Here is a 21,533-nt window from a genome sequence, read left to right as displayed (position 1 = left end):
GGGAAAAGAATGTCATGTGGAGACGGAGATAAAACTCTTTCCAGAAGTCTTCAAGTCAGAAGTGCAATGCCCACTGGGAGGGACATTCCTTCTGAAGATGAGCCCACTGTGTTTGAGGATGAAAAGGTAACATTGGAGAATGTATTTTTAAAATTTAGATTTAGATAAAAATTCCACATAGTTCTAACAAGAATACTCTAATATTCAAAATAGGTTAAATTTATTTAGACTAATTCAATTTCCCTAGATTAAAAAAAATTGAATTTCTTGGGCCAGCCTGATGGCATAGTGGTTAAGTTCACAAGCCACACTTCAGTGGCCCAGGGTTCACCAGTTCAGATCCCTGGCGTGGACCTACACACCACTCATCAAGCCATGTTGTGGCAGGTGTCCCACATACAAAATAGAGGAAGATGGACACAGATGTTAGCTCAGGCCCAATCTTCCTCACCAAAAAAAAAAAAAAAAAAAAAAAGGATTTCTTCAGATTTGTCTTTAATGCTAAAAATATAAACTAACTGAATCAACCATTACTTGCTCTGCTATGCTGTCTGTATTTCTGCATTTAAAAAAATGGCCTATCTCATAGAGCTGTGGTTATGGTCAAGTCCCCGGATGTTATGTTATTAAAACATGTTTACAGTTGAAAATGACTTTCTGCAGCTCCCAGTTTTTGATCTTGAGGCCCTCCAGCTGAAGGGGCAGTGTCAGGTTTTGTGACTGTCATTGCCCCCAGGCTGCACACCCATCTTCCCAAAGTCTGCAAAAATCGAACGGCAGGAAGTCCCCAGTGCCAGCTGCGAATGTCGCGCTCAAGGAGGACGAGCCAGCCGCAGACGGAAATGGTGAGATCATCATGAGCGTTTTTGCTTCCTATTTTGCCTCCTGCTGTAAGATGTGGGCTTGTGTGACATGGAAGTGTTTGCTCAAAATCTTCCCACGGCAAGTGCCCACAGGTCACAGAGCATCCTCATTTCTGACTCCTTTTCTGAGGCCCTTGAGGCGTCCTCTCCTGTCAGTCTTACCAACGCTCCCAGCCTCCTCCCAGCGCACAGCTGAAGCTGGTTCTGGGGGGCTGGCCTTGGCCTCGGCCTCTCCCTTTTCTCTGCGTGGGCCCTCGGGCAGTCTCGTGCCTCCCTGGGCCTTCCCTGCCACCTTGATACAGCGCTCCTGATCTGGCCTCTGTCCCCCTTTTCCTGAGTTCCAGGGCTGTCAGCACTGCCGTGCAGAGCCTTCTGCATCAGGGGCCCCGCCAGGGGGAGAGCAGTTGGGCGAGTCAGGAGGGGCCCCCTTCCTCAGGTCGCCATCAGAAAATTAGCACCCTCTGTGACACCTGCTGGAGGCTGTCAGCATAGGCACCACCTGTGATGTGGGCGGTGCCCCTCTGGTGTGGGGCCTGCAGACTCGAGGCCAAAACGTGAACTCTCAGCTTCCTCAGACCTGAACTGCTTACAGGCCTGCATCCCCAAATGCCGGACCTCTTATCAGTTGCCATCCTGCATCCGTCAGTCCCCTGGGCCTGAGATGTAAGGACCATTTCAGACCCCTCCCTCCCCTCCACCCCCAGGTTGGCTAGACGCTGCTCCATCGATATGACTCTCGACTCTCCCCGTTCTCAACCCTCCAGCTTGGCCGGGCACCGCGCTGTCTTCTCTGAGTCCGCCTAACGGTCTTCCTCCACTCCATTTTCACCTCCACTGGGGCCAGCTTCACAAACACGAGGCTGATGTATTGCTCCACGGCTCCAACCCACCCACAGCTCCTCACCCTAGGGAACTTGACATTCCTCTGCATGGCATGTCACTCTCTTCACCTGCAGTCCATACCTGCCTGCCACCCTGCTACCCTGTGGACCCTCCACCCGCTCAGGCCTCCTAACAACCTCAGTTTACCCATTGCAGCCTTCACGCTTTCTGTTACTTACATGCACAATGGGACACCTCCTCCTGCCTCGGCTCAAACCTCCAAGAATTGTCTCAATGGATAATCAATACCTTCTTGGTGACGCTTTCCCTGACTCCCCTGTGAGCCAGTGGCTTTCCTCCACCAGCCTCCCGGTCCAACAACCCAATATCACGTGGACCACATTTTTCCCTTCTTGTCTCCATCTCCCCACTGGACCATATGCAGCTTAAAGGCAGGGACAAGACCTTTTCATCTTCCTCTCCTGAAGCATCTTATTACTTGAAAAAGAGTGACATCCAGTAGATATTTATTGAGTATATTCATTAAATAGTTCATGTTTCTTACATGATCAAATGTCACGTGTTCTTGACTGACCCTACGTTCGTATAACTGACCCTCTATTTATGTAGTAATCTCATGAAAAAGAAGAGAATATGTTCAAAGTGGGTTTCATCAGACTTAGAAATTGCATTGGGATAAGGGTATTTTCCAGTGTGTGTGCACTGTCCTTTTAAACTCGCCTTCTCTGCTTTTGTAGACACGAGCACATCACCCTCCCAGAGTCCTGTGGGCAGCTCTCCCGCCCAGGTGCAGACTGACGAGTTCCCCGGGTCCTCCCCGAACATGGCCGAGCCCCAGGTGAGTGGGCACCCGACCCCCAGCAGTAAGGGATTGTCCCCCCTCCCGTCTTCCTGGGGAGGACAGAAAACCAAGACGATTCCTAATGCTGCCTTCCTTCCTGAGGGAGTTCAGCCTTTTCAATAAGTACAAACGCTTTTTTTTTTCTAGTTTTAAGTTGATTGCCTTCAGCACATGGTCAAAAACAAGATCCATATTTCTACATCCTTGAGTTCCCCAAATCAAGGTGTTATATTACTTTTAATTATAGTTTTTAACCTAAATTAATATAATCAAAGACAAATGTAACAAAAATATTTCTAAGCCCCGGTTAGCGGTCCACTTATTACGTGTTATATATAATAACAAATGTCAACAAAAACGAAATAATTTTCTCCGCGGGAGGAAATTTGGGCTGTAAACTTATTTAGGATGTGAAAGCGGACAACTGGTGAGAAAATAAGGAAGAACGGGTCCCCCCTCCCTTCCCGTGTCATGTGAAGGGCCCATATCCTATTTTGCCCTTTCTGACATCATGAAGGGAGTGAGAAGTGGCAACATTTTTCTCTGGGTTTTATTTCATTCTGAATTGGGCTGTTCTGGTTACCAAACGCACTCGTCTCATCTCAGTGCCTCAGAAAGCAACTCCACATGCTCTTGCGAGTGGCTTCTTGATTAGGACGTTATTTCATTAGTGGAAATAATTGTTGTCACCATGATCATCCTGGCCCAGATTGAACTACAGGCAAGTTGGGGATGTACATCTTTTTAAAAACATAAAATGCGGTCCAGAGTCCTGGCACCAACTCCCCAGAGCACAGCCTTGCTTGCTACTCAGTGAGATGCTGCAAGATGTTGGGGACGTGCCTTCTCCCGCCTCATCACCGCAGTTCTCAGGGAGACCTCGCGAGACAATGATTCTTCTTTTTCTGCAGAATCTTCCTGTAGAAGCGGTATCTTCCCCAAATGCATTACAACACATGGACACTAAGATAGAAAAGGAGGAAAAAGCAGAAGAAATACAACCCCCAGATGGCCAGGTAGGCTGCTGTAGATAGTCCTGTCTCGCTAAGCTACATTCCTGTGTGCGTTATACTTCTGCTCCACCCGGACCGTCCCAGGGGCTCTGACCCAGAGGCCAGGCAAGCATCTATGGGAGAGGACACTTCTAGCATTGCTGGCTGTCAGTTTGTTTCTAGCAAATAAAGCAGCAAACTTTCTAAGAGCAAAAAAAAAAAAATTTTTAACATAATTTGCCTCTTACTGCCTCAATCTCTCTCAGTCTCCACATTTAACTCTTGAGGAGAGCTTCAGTTCCTGAAGGATGCGTCCACGGGGGCGGTTGCCATCTCAGGAATGGGGGGAGAAGGGGCAAGCTTCACTTGCAGCAGCTGATGCTGTGTGAGCTCTCAGGAGAATGCAGCGTTGTGTCACGCTTGGAACAGGGATGGTCCAGCTCCTCATTCAACTCAACAGCTCATTCGTTGTGAGCCTGTGTCATTAGCCTTCGGAAGCCAGGAGTCTTCCTTGTTCTTGCTTTGTTGACTTAACTCTGCCTGAAATAGAGGTGGATTAAAGTTCTTATAAGCAGATAAAATGGTTGCTATCTAGATTTTTCAGGGGAAAAAAACTTCCATAAAATTTAACTACTTTATCCTACCGTCTCAACAGGTAGATCCAAGAGAATTAAGTGATATTCCTTGAATAAGTACATGGATGAGTCAATCACTCATTTCAGGACTCCTCAAAGGCTGGGGTCACAAGATAGGTGACTCACTCTTCTGTCTTCTGAGCATAATCCGCCTGTCTGCCCCTGTATTCACGGCCCCCCCACCCCCGCTCCATTTTCCTCCATTACCTCATCATCTCCTCTTAGCTCTCCTCTTGTGCCTGTCTCTTGCAAGCCTGGCACTAGGTATGCTGAAATTCTTCGTGTACTTATTTGCTTGTTCTTGTCTTCTTTTTATCATGTAAGTGCAAAAATGTTATCTGATTTTAAAAATTTTCTTATGTGGAGCATTTAAAACATTATGTGTGCTTTTTCATTTCTGAGAAGTAATTGGTCCTTTCAGCCTCGTTGGAGTTTTTATTGTTGGTTAAGAAATAAATCTCTAAGATCTGACTGAACACAACCTTGCTTCATTTATCCAGTTGGTTTGGGACCAGAGCGAACAAGTGGTCTTGGTTCAAACCTCAAACCAGACGGCTGCTGCGCTGGCCCCCAGGTGGTGTACATCATCGTGTACTGTTGGATGAGCTGCCCAAGAGATTTGCAGAAGCCAGGCGTTAGCTTTCAGTTCCCTGTATGTTTTTTCAGTTGAATTAACTCGTTTATTCCTGAGCTGTGGTTAAGAGTAACACGGTCATGTAATCAATGACAACATAGTTTACCACTTGGAATTTTCACAGGCTCAAATATTAACTCGCGAAATCTTGATATTACTATTGTCAGTTTTTTCCCTTCTGTTCATCTTTGCACGAATAATATTTTCAATCTGAAGACAAAGATATTCTTTTCTAAGTTCCTGGTTCAGCATTATGCATATGAAGTAAAATAAGATTTGCCGATTGTTAATTGAAATCGATAGATCTTCAGGACAAAGGAGAATGTGGATCAAAGGGATGGGATGGAAAGACAATGTACAAGGATAACGCTTACACAGTAATTACTGCAATTTATATGGCCCAGGATTTCCAAATTCACCAAATTTAATGACCAGGAATTATCTAGACTGACAACTAATAATTTGATAATCTAGGTAAATTTGCATAGCATGACTTTAAGAAAGCCAGACATTTGTACGGCAAATCATACCATTCATTATTCATATCCAGATTCAGAGATGGGGATTTGGAGCTAATCAATTTAGTGAGTTGTTTTGTGTGGAAATACAACAATTGGCATCGAAGATGCCATGCAGGCAATGGGCACAAAATGATTTTGAATGGCAGGAAAAATAATGAAACCACAATAATCGTGCTTTAAGCAATCTTCCATTTGGGAACTTTTGTGTTTCCACGAAGGTGGAGCAGGCGCTCAGTGACAGCTGTAAAGTCATCGCCTTCTCAAAAGGCACAGAGAAGGACACGAGTGTTGACAAGAAGACCACCAACATCAGTGCTGAGAAGAAGACCACGGTCCTGTGGTTTCTTAATGGAGACGTGAAGAAGATCCTTCCAGATCAGAGAGTGGTGTGTACAATCTACGTAGTTGTCTTTTTTTTTTTTTAAATCAAAATCCACCCAATTATTCAGAAAATTTTTGCACATCTACACCGTTGTTCTTCTGGGGGTTCAAGGATGAGGGATGGGGAACTGGGCAGAAGACGGACTTTTCATTACTTGGGCTATTGTAGGACAGGTGCTCTTGGGCAAGTGAGAGTCATGGTTGACTGGAACCTCAGGTTTCCACGTTGAACTGAAACTTGCCACCGGCACCCGTCCTTGTTGTGAATCTCTCTCAATCATCTTGTGATAGGTAAGCTGCCCTGACCTCACTCAAAAGATGATTATGAAAATTAAATGACACAGTATGCTAAATGATGCCCCTGCCTCAGTTTCTCCAAGAACACAATAGTAAACACTTAGTGAACGTGCGTTTATTGAAGAATTAGATTTACTATTGCTGTAAAGTTAGGCAGGGTCATGAACTCGTACTTGGTACAGGCTGGAGGTCAGATCAAAGCGGATGGTTTTCCATTTCCTCAGTCCAGCAGCTTCTACCCAGTCCCATGGGAGGAGGGGCCAGTCTCCCTGTAGCCCCCCGCTGGGTGCTGGGTGCAGCAGGAATCACGGGTCTAGGAGCCACAGGAATCTGGGGCTGAACCGCTCTCAGTGACTGTGTATAGAATGTGAGCAAATTAATCTCATCACGCCTCTGTTCTTGCATCTGAAAAATCAGGAAATTCCTGTTTTATAGGTGAGTGGTTCTCAACTGGGGGTGATTTTGAGCCCCAGGAACCTTTGCAATGTCAGAGACGCTTGGTTGTCACAGCTGTGGGTGATGGGAGTTGCTATTGCATCTGGTGGATGGTGGCCAGGGGTGCATAGGATGGTCCCCCATGACACAGAACTATCTGACCCAGATTGTCAATTGTGCCAAGATTGGGACAACCCATTATGGGTTATTAGAAGGTCTAAATTCAGACCCACAAGTATGGCTTGGTGCATGTTAAGAGCTCACTAACTGATAGCTGGTAACTCATAGTTCTAACTAGTAATGGTGGATGATAGCCATGTGGAGGTGAGCTGTAGATCATCGTAGGTAGAGGCCTGCTTGATGTCGGGGAGCTGTGATGCACGTGTGACCCCAACAGGACATCCAGCATGTCTGTGTGATGTTAGGGTACTAGATATGGGGAAAATAGATTCAGCAGAATTTGGGGGTTTTACAGACAAGGTCTCCAGAGAGGCAATAATTCAAGGTTTAACTCCATTCTAACTTAAGAAAACTGGGTAATTTATAAAGAATCATTATAAATAAGGCCTGGAGATCAGGGTAGGTTTGTAGTAGATTGACAACATTCTTTTAGTATTGAAACGTTACCAAATTGTACTCTATACATTTCTTTTAAAAAATCTTTCAAAATAATCAACTTTAGTGCTTTTCCCCAAGCTTTGAGAAACATTCAGAAGCACAGGGCCCTGGGAATTCTGAATGACTGTGGAGCTCATGTTTTTTCTGTTTTATTGGTTTTAATTAGAGGGATCTGCTCATCGCTCTGTTATTTTACCCCCAGCTAAAGCCTTCTGGCCATTCCCAAGGGCGGATGTTAGCGAGCTGCAGTCGTGTCACCCGCCATGCCTTCTTTCATTGGTCTGAGCTAACCCACACATCCCCTTTTTTGCAAGGCAATGCAAACAAAGAGAGTCTGGAAGACCCCACTGGAATGGTGGATTTTTACTATGTCTCAAGCCCGTGAATAATATGTGAATACTGATCTTGTAACCTACCTCAACTCTTTGTAAATTTTTTTTTTTTTTTGGTGAGGAAGGTTGGCCCTGAGCTAACATCTGTTGCCGATCTTCCTCTTTTTTAAAGTTTCTTTTTCTCCCCCAAACTCCAGTACATAGTTGTGTATTTTCAGTTGTGGGTCCTTCTAGTTGTGGCACGTGGGACACCGCCCCAGCATGGCCTGATGAGGGGTGTGTAGGTTCTCATGTGGGATCCAAACCAGTGAACCCCGGGCCATCCAAGTGAGCCGCAAACTTAACTGCTCGGCCGGGGGGCCAGTCCCATACTCTTTGTAAACTTTGAACCCTGAGTTTCCGTCATTTGGGGGAAGCAAATAGCTGTTTCTTAGCCAGACTCAGGAGAGTGTAGAGATGCAAAGACTGGGACAAATCCAAGAATTGATGGAGATGACGATGAAGATGAGATGCCAGGGAGAACAGGACCCCAGTGCCGTCCTTGGAAGGAAATGCTCCCGTCTTGATCTTTCGCATGGTCACAGTGAAGAGTCGTTGGAGGCAAAGTGCCCCTTCCCAGGGCACCTACTGAGCGGGCACTGCTTTTCTCCATTGTAATCTCTCTGGTCTGGAGGGAAACCCGGATCTTGAAAGGAGCCCTGGGCAGGACATGATCCGTGCTGAAATGATGGAGAAATCAGCATTCTCTGCTTCCATCTCCCTTTCGAACCAATTATCCTTGCAAGAAGAAGAACGCCTTCAAGACATTGGAGCAGCTCAGTCCTTTAAATCTCAGTAACGATTTTTTCCAAGAATTCAACTTTATTTAATACATTCTCTCCGCTTGTTCTCTCAGCCTCTTTTCCTGATGGGCAGAGGTTGCCACTGTAGATGACCCCGTGAAGGGGCCGTGCCAGGATCCCTAAGCTGGGAGTGGAGTGAAACTTCTTCCTTCTAAGTTCTCTACTCTGAAATCAAACGTATAAGTTATGCAGATTTTTGTTTCCATCTCCTTATTTTTTTTTGACTTTCCCCTCCCTCCTTTATGGTTCAGGCCCGCTCAGGCCTGATCTTGTTTTTTTTTTTTTCCAAAAGGACCTGATGTGGCCGCTGAGCACGGCTTGTATATCTGCTTTAAGCATTTGCTGTGTCCCAAAGACGAGAACAAATGGTCTTAAGATAAAGATGCAACTTCCCCGACATTGGCATTTCCTTAAGGATGAGCATCTCTCCCTACACTAGGAACTGATTGCTGTGCCCACCCTGTGACCACCCAGCTGGAGACAGTAGACCTGCCACCCTGCTGTGTGAACAGCTGTGCTGTGCCAGCTAGGCAATCTCGTGACTGTTGTAAAAGGGACATTCCTATCATACGCGATGTATGCTCTTTGATCCAAGACAGTATGTAACCACTCCACGCACCCCACTTCTTTGCCGCCCTTCCTTCCTTAGGGAAGGAAGGCCCCGAGCTAAGCTAGTCCTCAGATCTGGCTCAGAATAAACTCACCCAAATTTTCATTGATAGATTGGTTATGGATTATTTTGATCGACCCTCCTCTTCCAAAGTCCCCACTCCCTTCTCATGGATGGATCAGGCCCCTCCCCTGTGCAGGGAGTACTTTCCTGGGTTAAATCTGGGTTCAAAACAGTAGCGCAAACTGCGTCTCAACACAAGTGTTCCTGGTGCTTACAGATATATCGTCACACGAGTGCTCAGACGATGCACACGATCTATCCCAATGGTTTGGAAGTGGTGCAGTTTCCTAACGGGCAGACAGGTAAGTGCCGTCACCATAAACCTCAGCGGTTGAGTGCCTACTATGTGTGTGTGATATGCAGGGCGCTCTAGGCGGAAACCGTAGGTTTACCAGACCCAGGAGCCTTTTAGGCAAGTTCTCCGTGGCGGCCACTGTCCAGATAATTTGGGGCTTACGTTACTTAATGAAAACCCAGGTATGCATTTCTTCCTGATTTTTATCAAATTACTATGAGTCTGCTGCTTTAGTGTGCGTCCATAAATGCTCCCAGGTCCCCAAAATCCGAAGCAATGCCATCAGCCCTCAGGCAGGTGGTTGTGCTTTGGCTTTTCCACACAGGCATGGTTGAACAGCACGAGCAACACTCCAGATGAACGGCGTGCCGTTAGCTTTACTGTTTCATTCTCTCACAGGCTGTCAAATTCTTTTCTCAGCTGCTGCTGGGGCGCTGGAATGCAATGCTCTGGTTAAACCCTGAGGGTTTCGACTTTCTGAATTTGCTATATCCTATAATGGTTTAACTTTCTCTCTCATTGCATTGATCCCTATTTTTTTTGTCGTATTAATGATTTGAGGACCCTGTGAGAACGCAGCTCTCTGCATGGAGCAAACTGATGGACAGCTGTCCTGTTTACAAGATGCTCAGTTTCAGGACCACTGTCATCACCAACGTCACCGTCATCGTCCACTAGAACTTTGAATGTGAATTTCACCTCTGGAGTACATTTTTAAGAAATTGTTATTTCTTTCTAATAATTCTTCCTAATAATTCGTTATTAGAAGTAGGTTGCATTCCCAACATCTTCCCTGTCCCCTGTATTTATCACCGCTGCTTTTGTGAAATAGGAGGCATTTCTGTCTTCTTGAGTTGCTGCCCTCCCTGTTGAAACTTACAAAGCCCTAATTCTGGGCTGAGTTTTGCACATTTCCGAAAGATTGTGTCCTCAGGGTGGCTTCCTGCTGCCAGCATGGGGCCGAGCGTCTTCCAGAACTGCCGTACGCAGGAGTGCCCAATGGTGGTCACCTTCTCGCTGAGCTGGCCTTTCTTGGCCGTGGGCAGCTCCCAAACGGCTCCAACAAAGGCTGGAATTTAGACCAGAAAATCTGCGCTTTTCACAGACATCTCCCTGAGACATAGATGCTGGATGTACACTGACATTGTGCAGCCACATGCTTCGTTCCTGCTGTTGAAAACCCGCCCTCTCTTCTGTGGGTGCGACCAGCACTAAGGATGCTCGCCACGCAGAAGGCCTTAAATTGCTTATTAATATGTTGTGATCAGTCAATGGAGTTTTTTAGGTGAACTCTCCAGCAGTTATAATGTCCCTACAAGTCTTACTTATAAACTAATCTGAAAGTGAGTTCTAGGAAATGGATATTTTGGTCTGAATTTCATTCCTTGCTTTCCTTTTCCTATTTTAAGCAGTCTATAATCGCAAAACAAAATAAAAAGACTTAATGCTGGAGTTTACACCTGAGTTGATGCTGTGTTCACCGCAGTGACGTTGACAGGGTTTAGGGTTAATCCAGTGGGGACACAGTTGAGTCGGGGATGAAGTCAGAGAAATGCTGACCCGGAGACTGCCGTCAGCCGCGTTCAACTCCTCGCTGGGTGACCCCAGGCAGGTTGACCTCCCTGTTTGAGTCTCATCATCTGAAGCACGTGAGTCAGAGAACCAAGCCATGGACCACTGTTAGGGGACCCAGGGGGGTAGGTGACGAATTCTCAGATGGCTCAAGCCATCCAGTGAGCCAGGAGTGGTGTTGCCAGGGACAAGCCTCGTTAGAGAGGCTGCTTAAAGGGCAGCTGTGTGTCTGGGGAGCTCCTCCATCCCCCAAATGTTGGGTGGGGTGCCCCGACTCTTGAAACTAGGATACCATTTCCCCAAACTATTCTTAGAACACTTGCCAACAGCAACAGCAGCAGCAAGAGTTGCCTGGCCCAGCAGATAGATTTGGAAAGTGCTGGATTATGTGAAGCTAAACCATCTTTCTTTCTGCATTTCACCCCGTCTTGAACATTCTTTTGTGATTGAGGCTCCTTGGGAAGGGAAGAGAAGAAATAGTGTTCATTGTTTCATAAACGTAGGTCACCACAGTAGGCTCTTTTCATGGACTATGCATTAATATGCTCCTTAGCCCATCTTTTGGGAAAATACATAGGATCTCAATAACTAGGAGGTTTGGTTGTTGATTTTTAGCCTGAGTCTTTAAAAACTCAACAAAGGGGTTACGTGGACATCAACTAAATCTACACCATGTGATGCGACTTATATATGCGTCTCACTACACACGTATGAGAACCAGCTATAGAATGTGTCTGATATTATCTTCTAGGTTCTATCGTGAGGTGTGGGTGGCAACGGTCCATGCTAGCTGTGGTTAAGAGCTGAAGCTCTTCTGATCACTCTTGCTGTCCTTGTCCAAGTTAGTCCTGAGCCACTTCCAGGGCGGGCAGGGGTCGGGGGTGGGGGGCCCATGCTGTTCCTGTCCTACACCCCGCTCCACCCAGAGCCCCCTTCCTTGCTTCAAAGCCTTTAGTCCAAGTGGGACCTCTTTTTCCAGCCTCTGCAGTGGCAGCGGGTTTGCATTGTAAATACAAGTTTTTCTTAATTATGGTGCCAAGCAGATCTGCCAACTCCAATACTCTGTGCAAAAACTCCCTGCAGCTAATTTCCTGTGGACTTTGGAACGGCCTTCTGTCTTTGTGGCTCTGCAGCTCTCTCAGCCTCCCGCATTCTCAGTCGGGCCGTCACCGTTCTTTGTAAAAACGTTCCGCCCTTCTGGATTTTGTGCATTGTGTTGTTTCCTGCCTGGCTTGTAGCAACAGAAATAGTTAAATCTGGCTGCTTGGCACAGGAAAAGTGTAACTTCCTGGTGAGGAGTCAGTTTGAGAATAGAGCCCTCACTGGGCTGGATGCTTCCTATGGAATGTCATTAAATATCCTCGCTGACCGCTGCAAATAATTTTAACATTGCCTTCAGAGCCGATTTGCAAGTCATGAGAGAAGGCGTAACTCTCAGAGGATCAGCCACAGCCGGTGTCTGTGTCGAAGGACCAGCTTCCTTGCTTAATGCTCGAGCGCTGGCTTATTTGTTTAATTCAAAGGGCTCGTTGCTCTGCCTTAGTGTCCTTAAACCACAAAAGTATCGTATTTATCAGGTGCTTCACGATTTTGTTGTTCTTTACGATTAATTGGAGATGGGTTGGTACTGCCCTCAGCTTTTCAGAACAACCAAGCTGAAATTATACAAAACCAAGACTTCCCCACGCTAAGAGGGGGAGTTCTTCTCTGAGTCTATAACCCACAGAATCCAAACCACCTTCAGTATCAGCTGTCAGGTTAACCAATAGCCTGCAAGTGATCTCGCCTAGTTTTCTCACATTTAGCTAGCTGTTCTTTTTCTTTCTGGCAAATGCAATTAATCAACCCAAGAAGGGGTGTGTCCAGGACAGTTGGCGCTGCCTGTGAAAACCGAGTGTCAGGCACAGAATCCTCTGGGGCCAAACGAACATCACCATTCAGAGGGTAAGGTGGTGGGTCACTATGCAACCAGGCACTCAGGAAATGATCAAATATTTCTGTCATATTTGTGGATCCTGGAAATGAATCGCAATGTGGTCCTTTTCCCCTCTATTTCAATTTTGTTCATTTAATTCCTTCATATCACTAAGTTGACTTACGTGTTATACTCAGCAAACATGGTCTATGTGGTTCCTGTTTCTTTTCAACGTCATTCTTTTGGATGTCCTGGCTCTGCGTGAGCTGGGGAGGAACGTGTGCTCTCCTTCTTGGGCATTGCTCTGTATTATCCATCAGATCAAACTCTTTAACTGTGTTGTCCAGTTCCTTTATTTTTTGCTGGCTCTGGGTTTTTTTCTAAAAAATGTATTTGTTTATTTTAATGCAATTTCAAACTTAAAGGATGCACAGAGAACTCCTGTCTGCTCTTTATCCAGATTTACCAATTTTGAACCTTTTGCCACATCTGCTTTGCCATTCTCTCTCTGCGTATAGGTAACGTGTGCACGTATGTGTACATGGACATACACACATGGATATGTTCGTGATCGTTTCTGATCCCCTTGAGGGTGGGCTCATATATCGGTGCCCCTTTAACTTTTAATACTTCTGAGCATGTTACCAGCCATACTGGATTAGAGCCCACCCTCCTCTAGTATGACCTCATCTTAACTAGTTACATCTGCAATGACCCTATTTCCAAATAAGCCTGTATTCTGAGTTCCTGGGCATTAAGACCTCAATATAGGAACTTTGGGGGGGACACAAAGCAACCCATAACATGTCCCTAGGAGTTCTTTTCATTTATTCAGTTTGGAATATGCTGTGTTTCTTAGATGGATAAAGTCATATTTTTTCATCCATTCTCGAAAATTCATAGCCATTAACTTTGGTACTATTGTCTGGGATTTCTTTTTCTTTTGCTATTTCTAAATCTTTATGTTTAAGTGTGTTCTTATAAGCAACGTAGAAAAATTTAAAAAAACACAATCCGAAGACAATTTTACTTTAACTGGAAGGTTTATTTCACAAGTCAAAAATTTATCAGTATGGGCAGGCCCGCTGGAGTAGTGGTTCAGTTCTTGTGCTCTGCTTCGGCTGCCCTGGGTTCACAGGTTTGGATCCCGGGCATAGACTTACACACCACTCATCAAGCCATGCTGTGGCAGTGTCCTGCATACAAAATAGAGGAAGATTGGCACAGATGTCAGCTCAGTGACAATCTTCCTAAAGCAGAAAGAAGAAGATTGGCAAGAGTTATTAGCTCAGGGCCAATCATCCTCACCAAAAAAAAAAAAAAAAAAAAAAAAAATTGTTGGTAGACTGACCGCCCTCCACAAAGAGCTTGGAGCATTTTAATTCTAATCACTCCCTTCCATCCTTCATGCTGTTCTGCTTGCTTCAGCCAGTGTTCTAATTCTAGTGCATTTTTCACCCTGAAAATTAGACGCAGTTATTACTGTGTTTATACGGTCGATGTTTATTTTAGATTTTTTCACGTTTATGTAGGTTTCCTGGCTCTATGTTATTTTATGCGTCACAGGCCTTTCTTTTGGTGTGATTTCCTTCCTCTTAAAGTTCATCTCTCAGATGGGGCAATTAACTCAGTTTTCCTTCGTCTGAAAATTGTCCTTTATTTCACCTTAGTTCATGAAGTAGAATTTGTCTTGATATGCAATTCTGCATCTTTTACTCAATAGATATCTATTATGTGCCTACCCCGGGCCAGGGGTTGTTTTAGGGCAAAATTTTAAGACATTCCTAACTCATGAAGCTTTACTGGAATGAGACAGACAACAAATAGGTAAAAATCAATCAATAAAAATCAGGCTCTATTAAAAGCTATGGAGAAAAATAAAGAGGCAGATAATGGAGAAGGGAATGTGCATAGAGAGGGGGCATTATTATTTTATATCTTGCTGTTATCGTCCACACTCTATCTATAGGGTGATCCGGGAAGTCCTCTCTGAAAAGGTGATATTTAAAGAGAGGCATGGATGAAGCGAGAGGGAGAAAACTATGTGGATATCAGGGGAAGAACATTCTAGAAAAAGGAAAAGGCAGTGAAATGTGGTTGGTGTGTCTGAGGGAAATCAAGGAGGCCAGCCTGGCAGGGATGGAGTAAGGACAGCATAGAGGAAATGAGGTCAAAGAAACGAGGAGCCAGAACGTGTGGACCATTGTGAGAACTTTGACTTTTATTCTGAGAGAAATCCCATGGAGAATTTTGAGGCAAAGAACAACAAGTAATTTTTCTCAGCAGGTTGAAGATTTTATTCTACCACCTTACGGCATCTAGTGGAAGGTCTGATGTGCATTTAATTTTTTCCTCTGAAAGTAGTTTTTTTCTTTTCTCTCTTGCTGCTTTTAAGAAATGTTCTGTCTCCAGGTTTGTTACGATGTGTCTGGTTGTAGGTTTACCTGGATTCATTGCTGCGCATCTTAGATCTGGTGATTCATGTCTTCCATAAGGTGAGGCTGCCAGACTTGTCAGGATGCCCCGTCAAATTAGAATTTCAGGTAAACAACAAATGATTGCTTAGTAAAACCATGTTCTATGCAACACACACGTGGGACATACTTTATCTGGAATTCAGATTTAACTGGGTGTCCTCTGTCTTATCTGACCATCAGATCACAAGTTCAGGGATGTTCTCAGCTTTGGTCTTTACCAATATTAGTTTCCCTCCATTGTTTCACTTTCTGTACCTTCAGTTACAATTATGATAACCTTCCTGTCTCCTCTCACGTTATATTTTCTTTTTGTCTTTCTTACACTCTAGTTAACTTTAATGCTGTCTCCTGCTTCATCAATTTTCTCTTCAGCCAAATAGTATATGCTATTTAACACATCTTTTAGCTTTAATTTTAAAAATTATATATTTCACCTCCTTTCAGTCTTTTTCAAATTTACCTGGTCTTTTTTGCTAATATCATCTTTCTCTCTCTTGTTTTCAATTTCTTCCTTAACTCTTAACATTTTTTACACTTGTTTACTTTATAGCCTGTTTCTGGTGACATCATGCATATAGCTTTGGAGCTCCACATGGCGTTGGTGACAGGTTGGCTGTCTGCTGACACTTCCTCGTGGCATCATGTTCCCTCCCTGTTTTTGTAGTTTGAATTCTTGGCTCCTGTTGAGTGGAAATCCTGTGGGGCTCAGTTTGGGGATGTCAATCTGGAAAGCTTTGTGTTTGCTTCTGCCAGACGCCCCAGGGCACTGCCAGCCAGGGACCCTTTTATAGTTGTTTCTTAGTTTGGGGTGTCTCAGAGTCCCCAAAATTGCTAAACTCAATTGAAATTGAGGGTCAGCCTGTGGTTATAAATTCTTCAGAGAGCTCAGAAACAGGCAGATATTTTCCTAGTCCCTCCATTTGCTAGGACCACCATTTTATTGGGGGTATGGCTTTGTGAGAGTGTCATCTTTAGGCAGGGGCTAAGTTCCCATTCCCAGTAGAGTTACTAAGAGTTGAGCCTCTTGGATCCTGAGATCAGCAAAAACAGCACAACCACTCTAGCATCAAGATTCTTGTCTGCTTTTCAGCAATCTCTCTGATTTTTGGCCCTTTCCACGAATGTGGGTCTTCATTTAGATGGATGTTTCATGTTATTTTATTTAGCATTACTAGATATTTTGCAGTGTGAGTGTATTCAGAGTATCTGATCCGCCTTGCTGCCAAGAGAGAACCAAGGTCATCTTTAAACACGTCATCACCTATGACATACATACCCCCAAGCAGGTCCACCCTTTTCCTTGGTGTCCTCATTTTCCAGCCAATGCCTGGTGTATCTTGCTGGGATTTTTGCCTTCACAATCTGTCCTTTAGTTTCTGACTAGGCAAATAAGCAGAGAGGCAGACACTAGAGCAATCGCTTTCTTCAGTGGCCTTAGTAAATTTTCGACAATGAAAAATTACACTTGCTCATTCACGAATGCCATATCGGGTGACTGATTAATGTTAATTCACGTCTTTTGAAAAAGAAAAATATTTTTATAGATCTGTATTTCATTTCTGTCCCTAAGCTTTTTAAACTCTTTGCACCTCAGCTGGTCCATGTAGAATGTCTCTAATACATCACTTAATTTTCCAGCAGGAATTCTAAGCCTTGTTATTGTTCTTGGATGCATTTCCCGTATCTTCAATGCTTCTGCCTATGATTGACATTTCAGGAGCAGAGTCAAACAAAGGCCCCACTGTTTCCCACTCCTGTCATTTTAGAGGTGCAATTGTGTGTTACACACATGTTCTTGGAAGTTCATACAAATCAGCAGACTTGTGTATGATTCCACACCAGGATGTCTGTGTATTCAGTGGTTCTCAAAAATATTGTCCCAAAGAAGAGCCCCCCAGTTTCTTCTGGGTGTTCCATCCACACACCACACAAAAATAATCTTTTACAGTTTTGTGCTAAACACTATTTTAATGGGCAGAATTTTTCCTCAGTTGTAAGATTCCTCACCTATATTATTTTTCTTAAGTTCTTCTGTGCTGCTGATTGTCTGCCAGCAACTGCTAACAGTTGACAAAGCGAATAAAAAGGAAGCAAATGGATATTAAGAGAACAAATAGAAGCTGACAAATTAGGTTTGATTTAGCAGCTTTTCTTTTGTTCACAAACATATGCAAATAGTGATTTATGTCACATGCATGCAATTTAATTATGTCTTTGTTCCTATAATAAAATTCGGTGTAGCAGTGTTCCAGTACGCTCTGCCATGAGCCCTGTGACTTTTAAAGGTTCTGTCTTGTATGAGGTTAAAGAGCAGTGTTATCTGTGGAGGTCACTGTGGAGGGTCAGGCACAGTTCTTTACCACAATTCATTCTCTAGACTGACATCCCAAGTCAGTACGAAAAAGTAAAAGAGAATGTTTACAATACTAAGGGTCAAAGGCATTCAGAGGCCCAAGGTCACCTGCTGTGGGACTAACGATGACCTTGGACCTTGAAGGGTAGGATCGGGAGAGCCAGAGAGCATATGGAAGGAAAGGAGAATTTTAGTCAGTGAGATTATCGGAGCAAAGTTGGAGGAATCTAGGTTTTGTGTCTTAATGAGACGGAGGAAATCAATCTGCCTGGAGCAAGATGTTCAATTATAAATAAAAAAACGAATGAGTAAGGTACAGAACCAGGCCTTGAATGCCACTCCTCTATTGGAGTGGATCACTACAAGGCGTATCGAGCAGCCAAGTGTTGCCACAGATGTCCTAGTTTAGGAAGATACATTTGCTGAATGTGCAAAGATTGGTCTGCATGTTGTTCCTGTTCTGGCTGGAACAGTGGACACAGCAAACTTAATCCTGGCTGTTAACAGAGTGCTTTTTCTTGACTATTTCCATGCGAGCCTTAGGTTCTTAAACTTTTGTTAAAGGTAAGGTTGCCATATTTAGCAAATAAAGATATAGGGCTTTCAGTTAAATTTGAATGTCAGATAAAGAACAAATAAGTTTTGAGCGTAAGTATGTCCATGCGCTATTTGGGACATACTTATGCTAAAATATTATTCGTCATTTTCCTGAAATTCAAATTTAATTGGACATTTTGTACTATACCTGGCAATGCTAGTTATAAGCTCAGATGATTAGAAAATCTTTGGGGCTATCCCCATAGCTGAGTGGTTAAGTTCGTATGTTCTTCTTTGGCGGCCCAGGGGTTCGCTGGTTCGGATCCTGGGCGCGGACATGGCACCACTCACGAGGCCACACTGAGATGGCGTCCCACATGGCACAGCCAGAGGGACCTACAACTAGAATATACAACTGTGTACTGGGGGGCTTTGGGGAGAAGACGGAGAGAAAAAAAGAAAATCCTCTCCTTTTAATCAATCTCTATAATATTTTACAGTTTGTTTAGACATAATATGTTTCTAAATACCATGTAACACATTTTTAGAAATTGTGTTCTGCAGAAAAATTCTATCCTGATGGCTCAAAGGAAATCATGTTTCTGGATGGGACAGTGAAACATCTTAAAGACGGACAAGAAGAGATTGTATTTCCTGACGGGACAACTGTGAGTGTGGAAAGGTCAGTATTGTGACAGGTGATGTGAATCTGAACTCTCCCAAATTTTTGGTTTGCGTAGTCAATAATTCCTTAAAATTAACTCAATTATTTATTTGTGTATTTATTTATTTTTGGAGGAAGTTTGACCCTGAACTAACAACATCTACTGCCAGTCCTCCTCTTTTTGCTGAGGAAGATTGGCCCTGAGCTGACATCTGTGCCAATCTTCCTCCACTCTATATGTAGGATGCCTGCCACAGCATGGCTTCATAAACAGTGTGTAGGTCTGCGCCTGGGATCCAAACCCAAGAAACCTGGGCCACTGAAGTGGAGCACGTGAACTTAACTACTACACCACTGGGCTGACCTCGCAAACACTGATTTTTAATTGTTTTCTTCACTGACATCCATCATGCTTGAATTGTGACCATAAAAATAACTTTGGTCTTCCGCATATGGCCACCTGAGACCATGTCGTCTGGGAGCCTGAGTCCACAGTAGAATACATCTAAACAACTGTTTAAGACTCGCCAAGAAAGTGCTCACTGGGTTTGCTATTTGCTGATGCCAGTGTGTGCAGAGAGTAAAGGCCCTGAGGTCAGCCCCACCCATCCCATCCCCGACGTGGGTCAAGAGGTTGTTTGAGACTCTCCTGCTCATTTGACTCTGACAGCCAATGGCGCCTAACTGTTGTGGGCTGTGACCTCTGACTCTTCCTCTCCTCCAGTTCTGCCACCACAAACCCTCGTCATATCTCCATTGGACTTGCAGTTGACTCCTCCCCAGTTGTCGTCACGCCGTCAGTATAGTCTACATGGCCTCTGTGGTCGTTTATCTTGAATGATAGTATAGCATGTTCATGTCACCCCCCCATATAAAATCCTGCAACCTGTCCTCTCGCCTTCAAGATCAAACTTTCCATATGAACAAACCCAATAGTCCTCCCCAGTGCTCCCTCCTGGCATTCTCCCACACGCCTGTTCTCAGCCCCCCTGAGTTTCTGTCAATACCCTGAATCCACTGGGTGCCTTCACTGTTCTGGCCTTTGCATATTCTCTACCCTCGCCCACCGAGATTTGGAGTGGGCGATCCAGAGCTGGGTGCTCATGTCACTCAGGCACACCTGCTTCCACGCTGGCAGCTTTGGCTGCTGTGCAGGCTGACTCACAATATCATTCTCCTCCACCAGGAACGGCGACAAAACCATTGTGTTCAGCAATGGGCAGAGGGAAATCCACACGGCCCAGTTCAAGAGGAGGGAATACCCCGACGGCACCAGCAAGACTGTGTATTGCAACGGCCACCAGGAGACCAAGTACGCCTCTGGTAGGGTTAGGATCAAAGATGAGACTGGAAACATCATCCTGGAAAAGAAGTAGACCAGCGCGCAAAACGCAATATTACGTGTGAATTCCAACTGCATTTTTTGCAAGAATAGAAACAAAAAACTAATAATACATTGAATGCCCCAAATAATGGAGAGCCACACAAAAGTTTCAGATTGCCCAAGACATCTAGAAATTGTAAGGGAAGAGACATCCTACTTCCTGGGTTTCCTGGTTAGGGAAAGTGGTTAGATCAACACTGGTCAGAGAACAGGAGGCTGAAAGAATGACGTCCGGGACCCCCAGCAAGATGGCTTCTTCTTTGCTCATCTCAAGAACCAGCTCTGCCATGTGATGGGCCCAGGAGGGCGGAGGATGAAGCCTGGTGCTCAGCAGGGCCAGCTCCTCGCGTCAGCTGATTAACAGGCTCTGGGGTACTCTCACTCCGTGCAGTCTTGTCCTTAGCCCACTCCAGGCGTCCCTCACCCCTCCTGAATGACGTGAGCTCAGCCTGGCTGGTCCCCTCCATCGTCTTGCAGCACCGATGCCCATGACTTTGCTGGGCTGGACAGGAAGACAGTTCCAGCCACTGCAAGCCAACCCACGGGGAGCCTGCCCCAGGGTCAGGGTGACGTGGGTCTCATGGCCCATCGCTGCCTGGGCAATAGGTCACCTCCTGAAATTCTTGATTTTTTTAATCTCAAAGTGAAAGCAATGACCACTTCTTTACTTCGTGTGCCATTTTGCAGGCAGCTTAGAAGATAAGAAGCAAATTGGCATTTAGTTGATTTTCTCATGAAATGGAGAGTCCCCAGAACACAGGAAAGGAATAATTTCTTGAGAGGTCTTAGGGCAAGATGTACATTTCTGTAAATTCTTTCCATATGTTCTCAGGTTTTTATGTGACGCAAATTAAATATCATATTTTAGTGCCAATAATTATTTCAGTCCTAAAGGCTATGGTGTGCACATTATTGTAGTCCTCAATACTTCGGTAATGTTATTTAAAGTAATTCAAGAATAATGTGCTGTCTTGGCTTTGAAGGAAAAATAAAAGCATTCAACTGCAATTACATTGGGTGAGGGTGTTTTCTTTAAAGAGGTCTGCGAAAACGAGGCGAGGTTGTTTATCAGACGTAACAGGCAAAACAAATCCATTATCGGAAATCTGCTTTTGGTTTGCCTGAAAAAGTGGACTTGCTTATTGCTTTGATTATTTTGAATCAGCTTATGCTGAGAATTTTTATTAAAGCAAACGAAACAAAACACTGCTCTACAGATTAAAAAAAAAACACTTCGAGCGTTTGTGGAGATCAGGGGAAGAAACTTATGCATAATTTTGTCAGCAACCAGTGTCCAAGTGTCAGATAATCTGCCTGACAGGCAGTTTGCATTATGTATGAGATCTGCAGTCCACTCCTGAAGGGTCGTGCACATAAGATCTCTAATCAAAGTAAGGTTAACTCCCCAGGAGCATTCGCCTGGAGGCCC

At 44.6% G+C, this 21,533-nt stretch overlaps 1 protein-coding gene across 1 annotated transcript; it reads left to right on the top strand.

Moving 5' to 3' along the window:
• Positions 1-66: 66 nt before the first annotated feature.
• On the top strand, positions 67-21,067 carry LOC124243772 (centromere protein J-like). Its single transcript, XM_046669743.1, has 8 exons — positions 67-126; positions 737-890; positions 2,444-2,544; positions 3,459-3,563; positions 5,548-5,715; positions 9,125-9,209; positions 18,621-18,738; positions 19,907-21,067. The coding sequence occupies exons 1-8, from the start codon at positions 67-69 to the stop codon at positions 20,094-20,096; spliced, it is 981 nt and encodes a 326-aa protein (XP_046525699.1). The 3' UTR covers positions 20,097-21,067.
• Positions 21,068-21,533: the final 466 nt, after the last annotated feature.

The sequence above is a fragment of the Equus quagga genome, chromosome 8 (assembly GCF_021613505.1).
Source record: "Equus quagga isolate Etosha38 chromosome 8, UCLA_HA_Equagga_1.0, whole genome shotgun sequence".
Lineage (NCBI taxonomy): Eukaryota > Metazoa > Chordata > Mammalia > Perissodactyla > Equidae > Equus > Equus quagga.
This window is presented reverse-complemented; position numbering and strand designations above follow the sequence as displayed.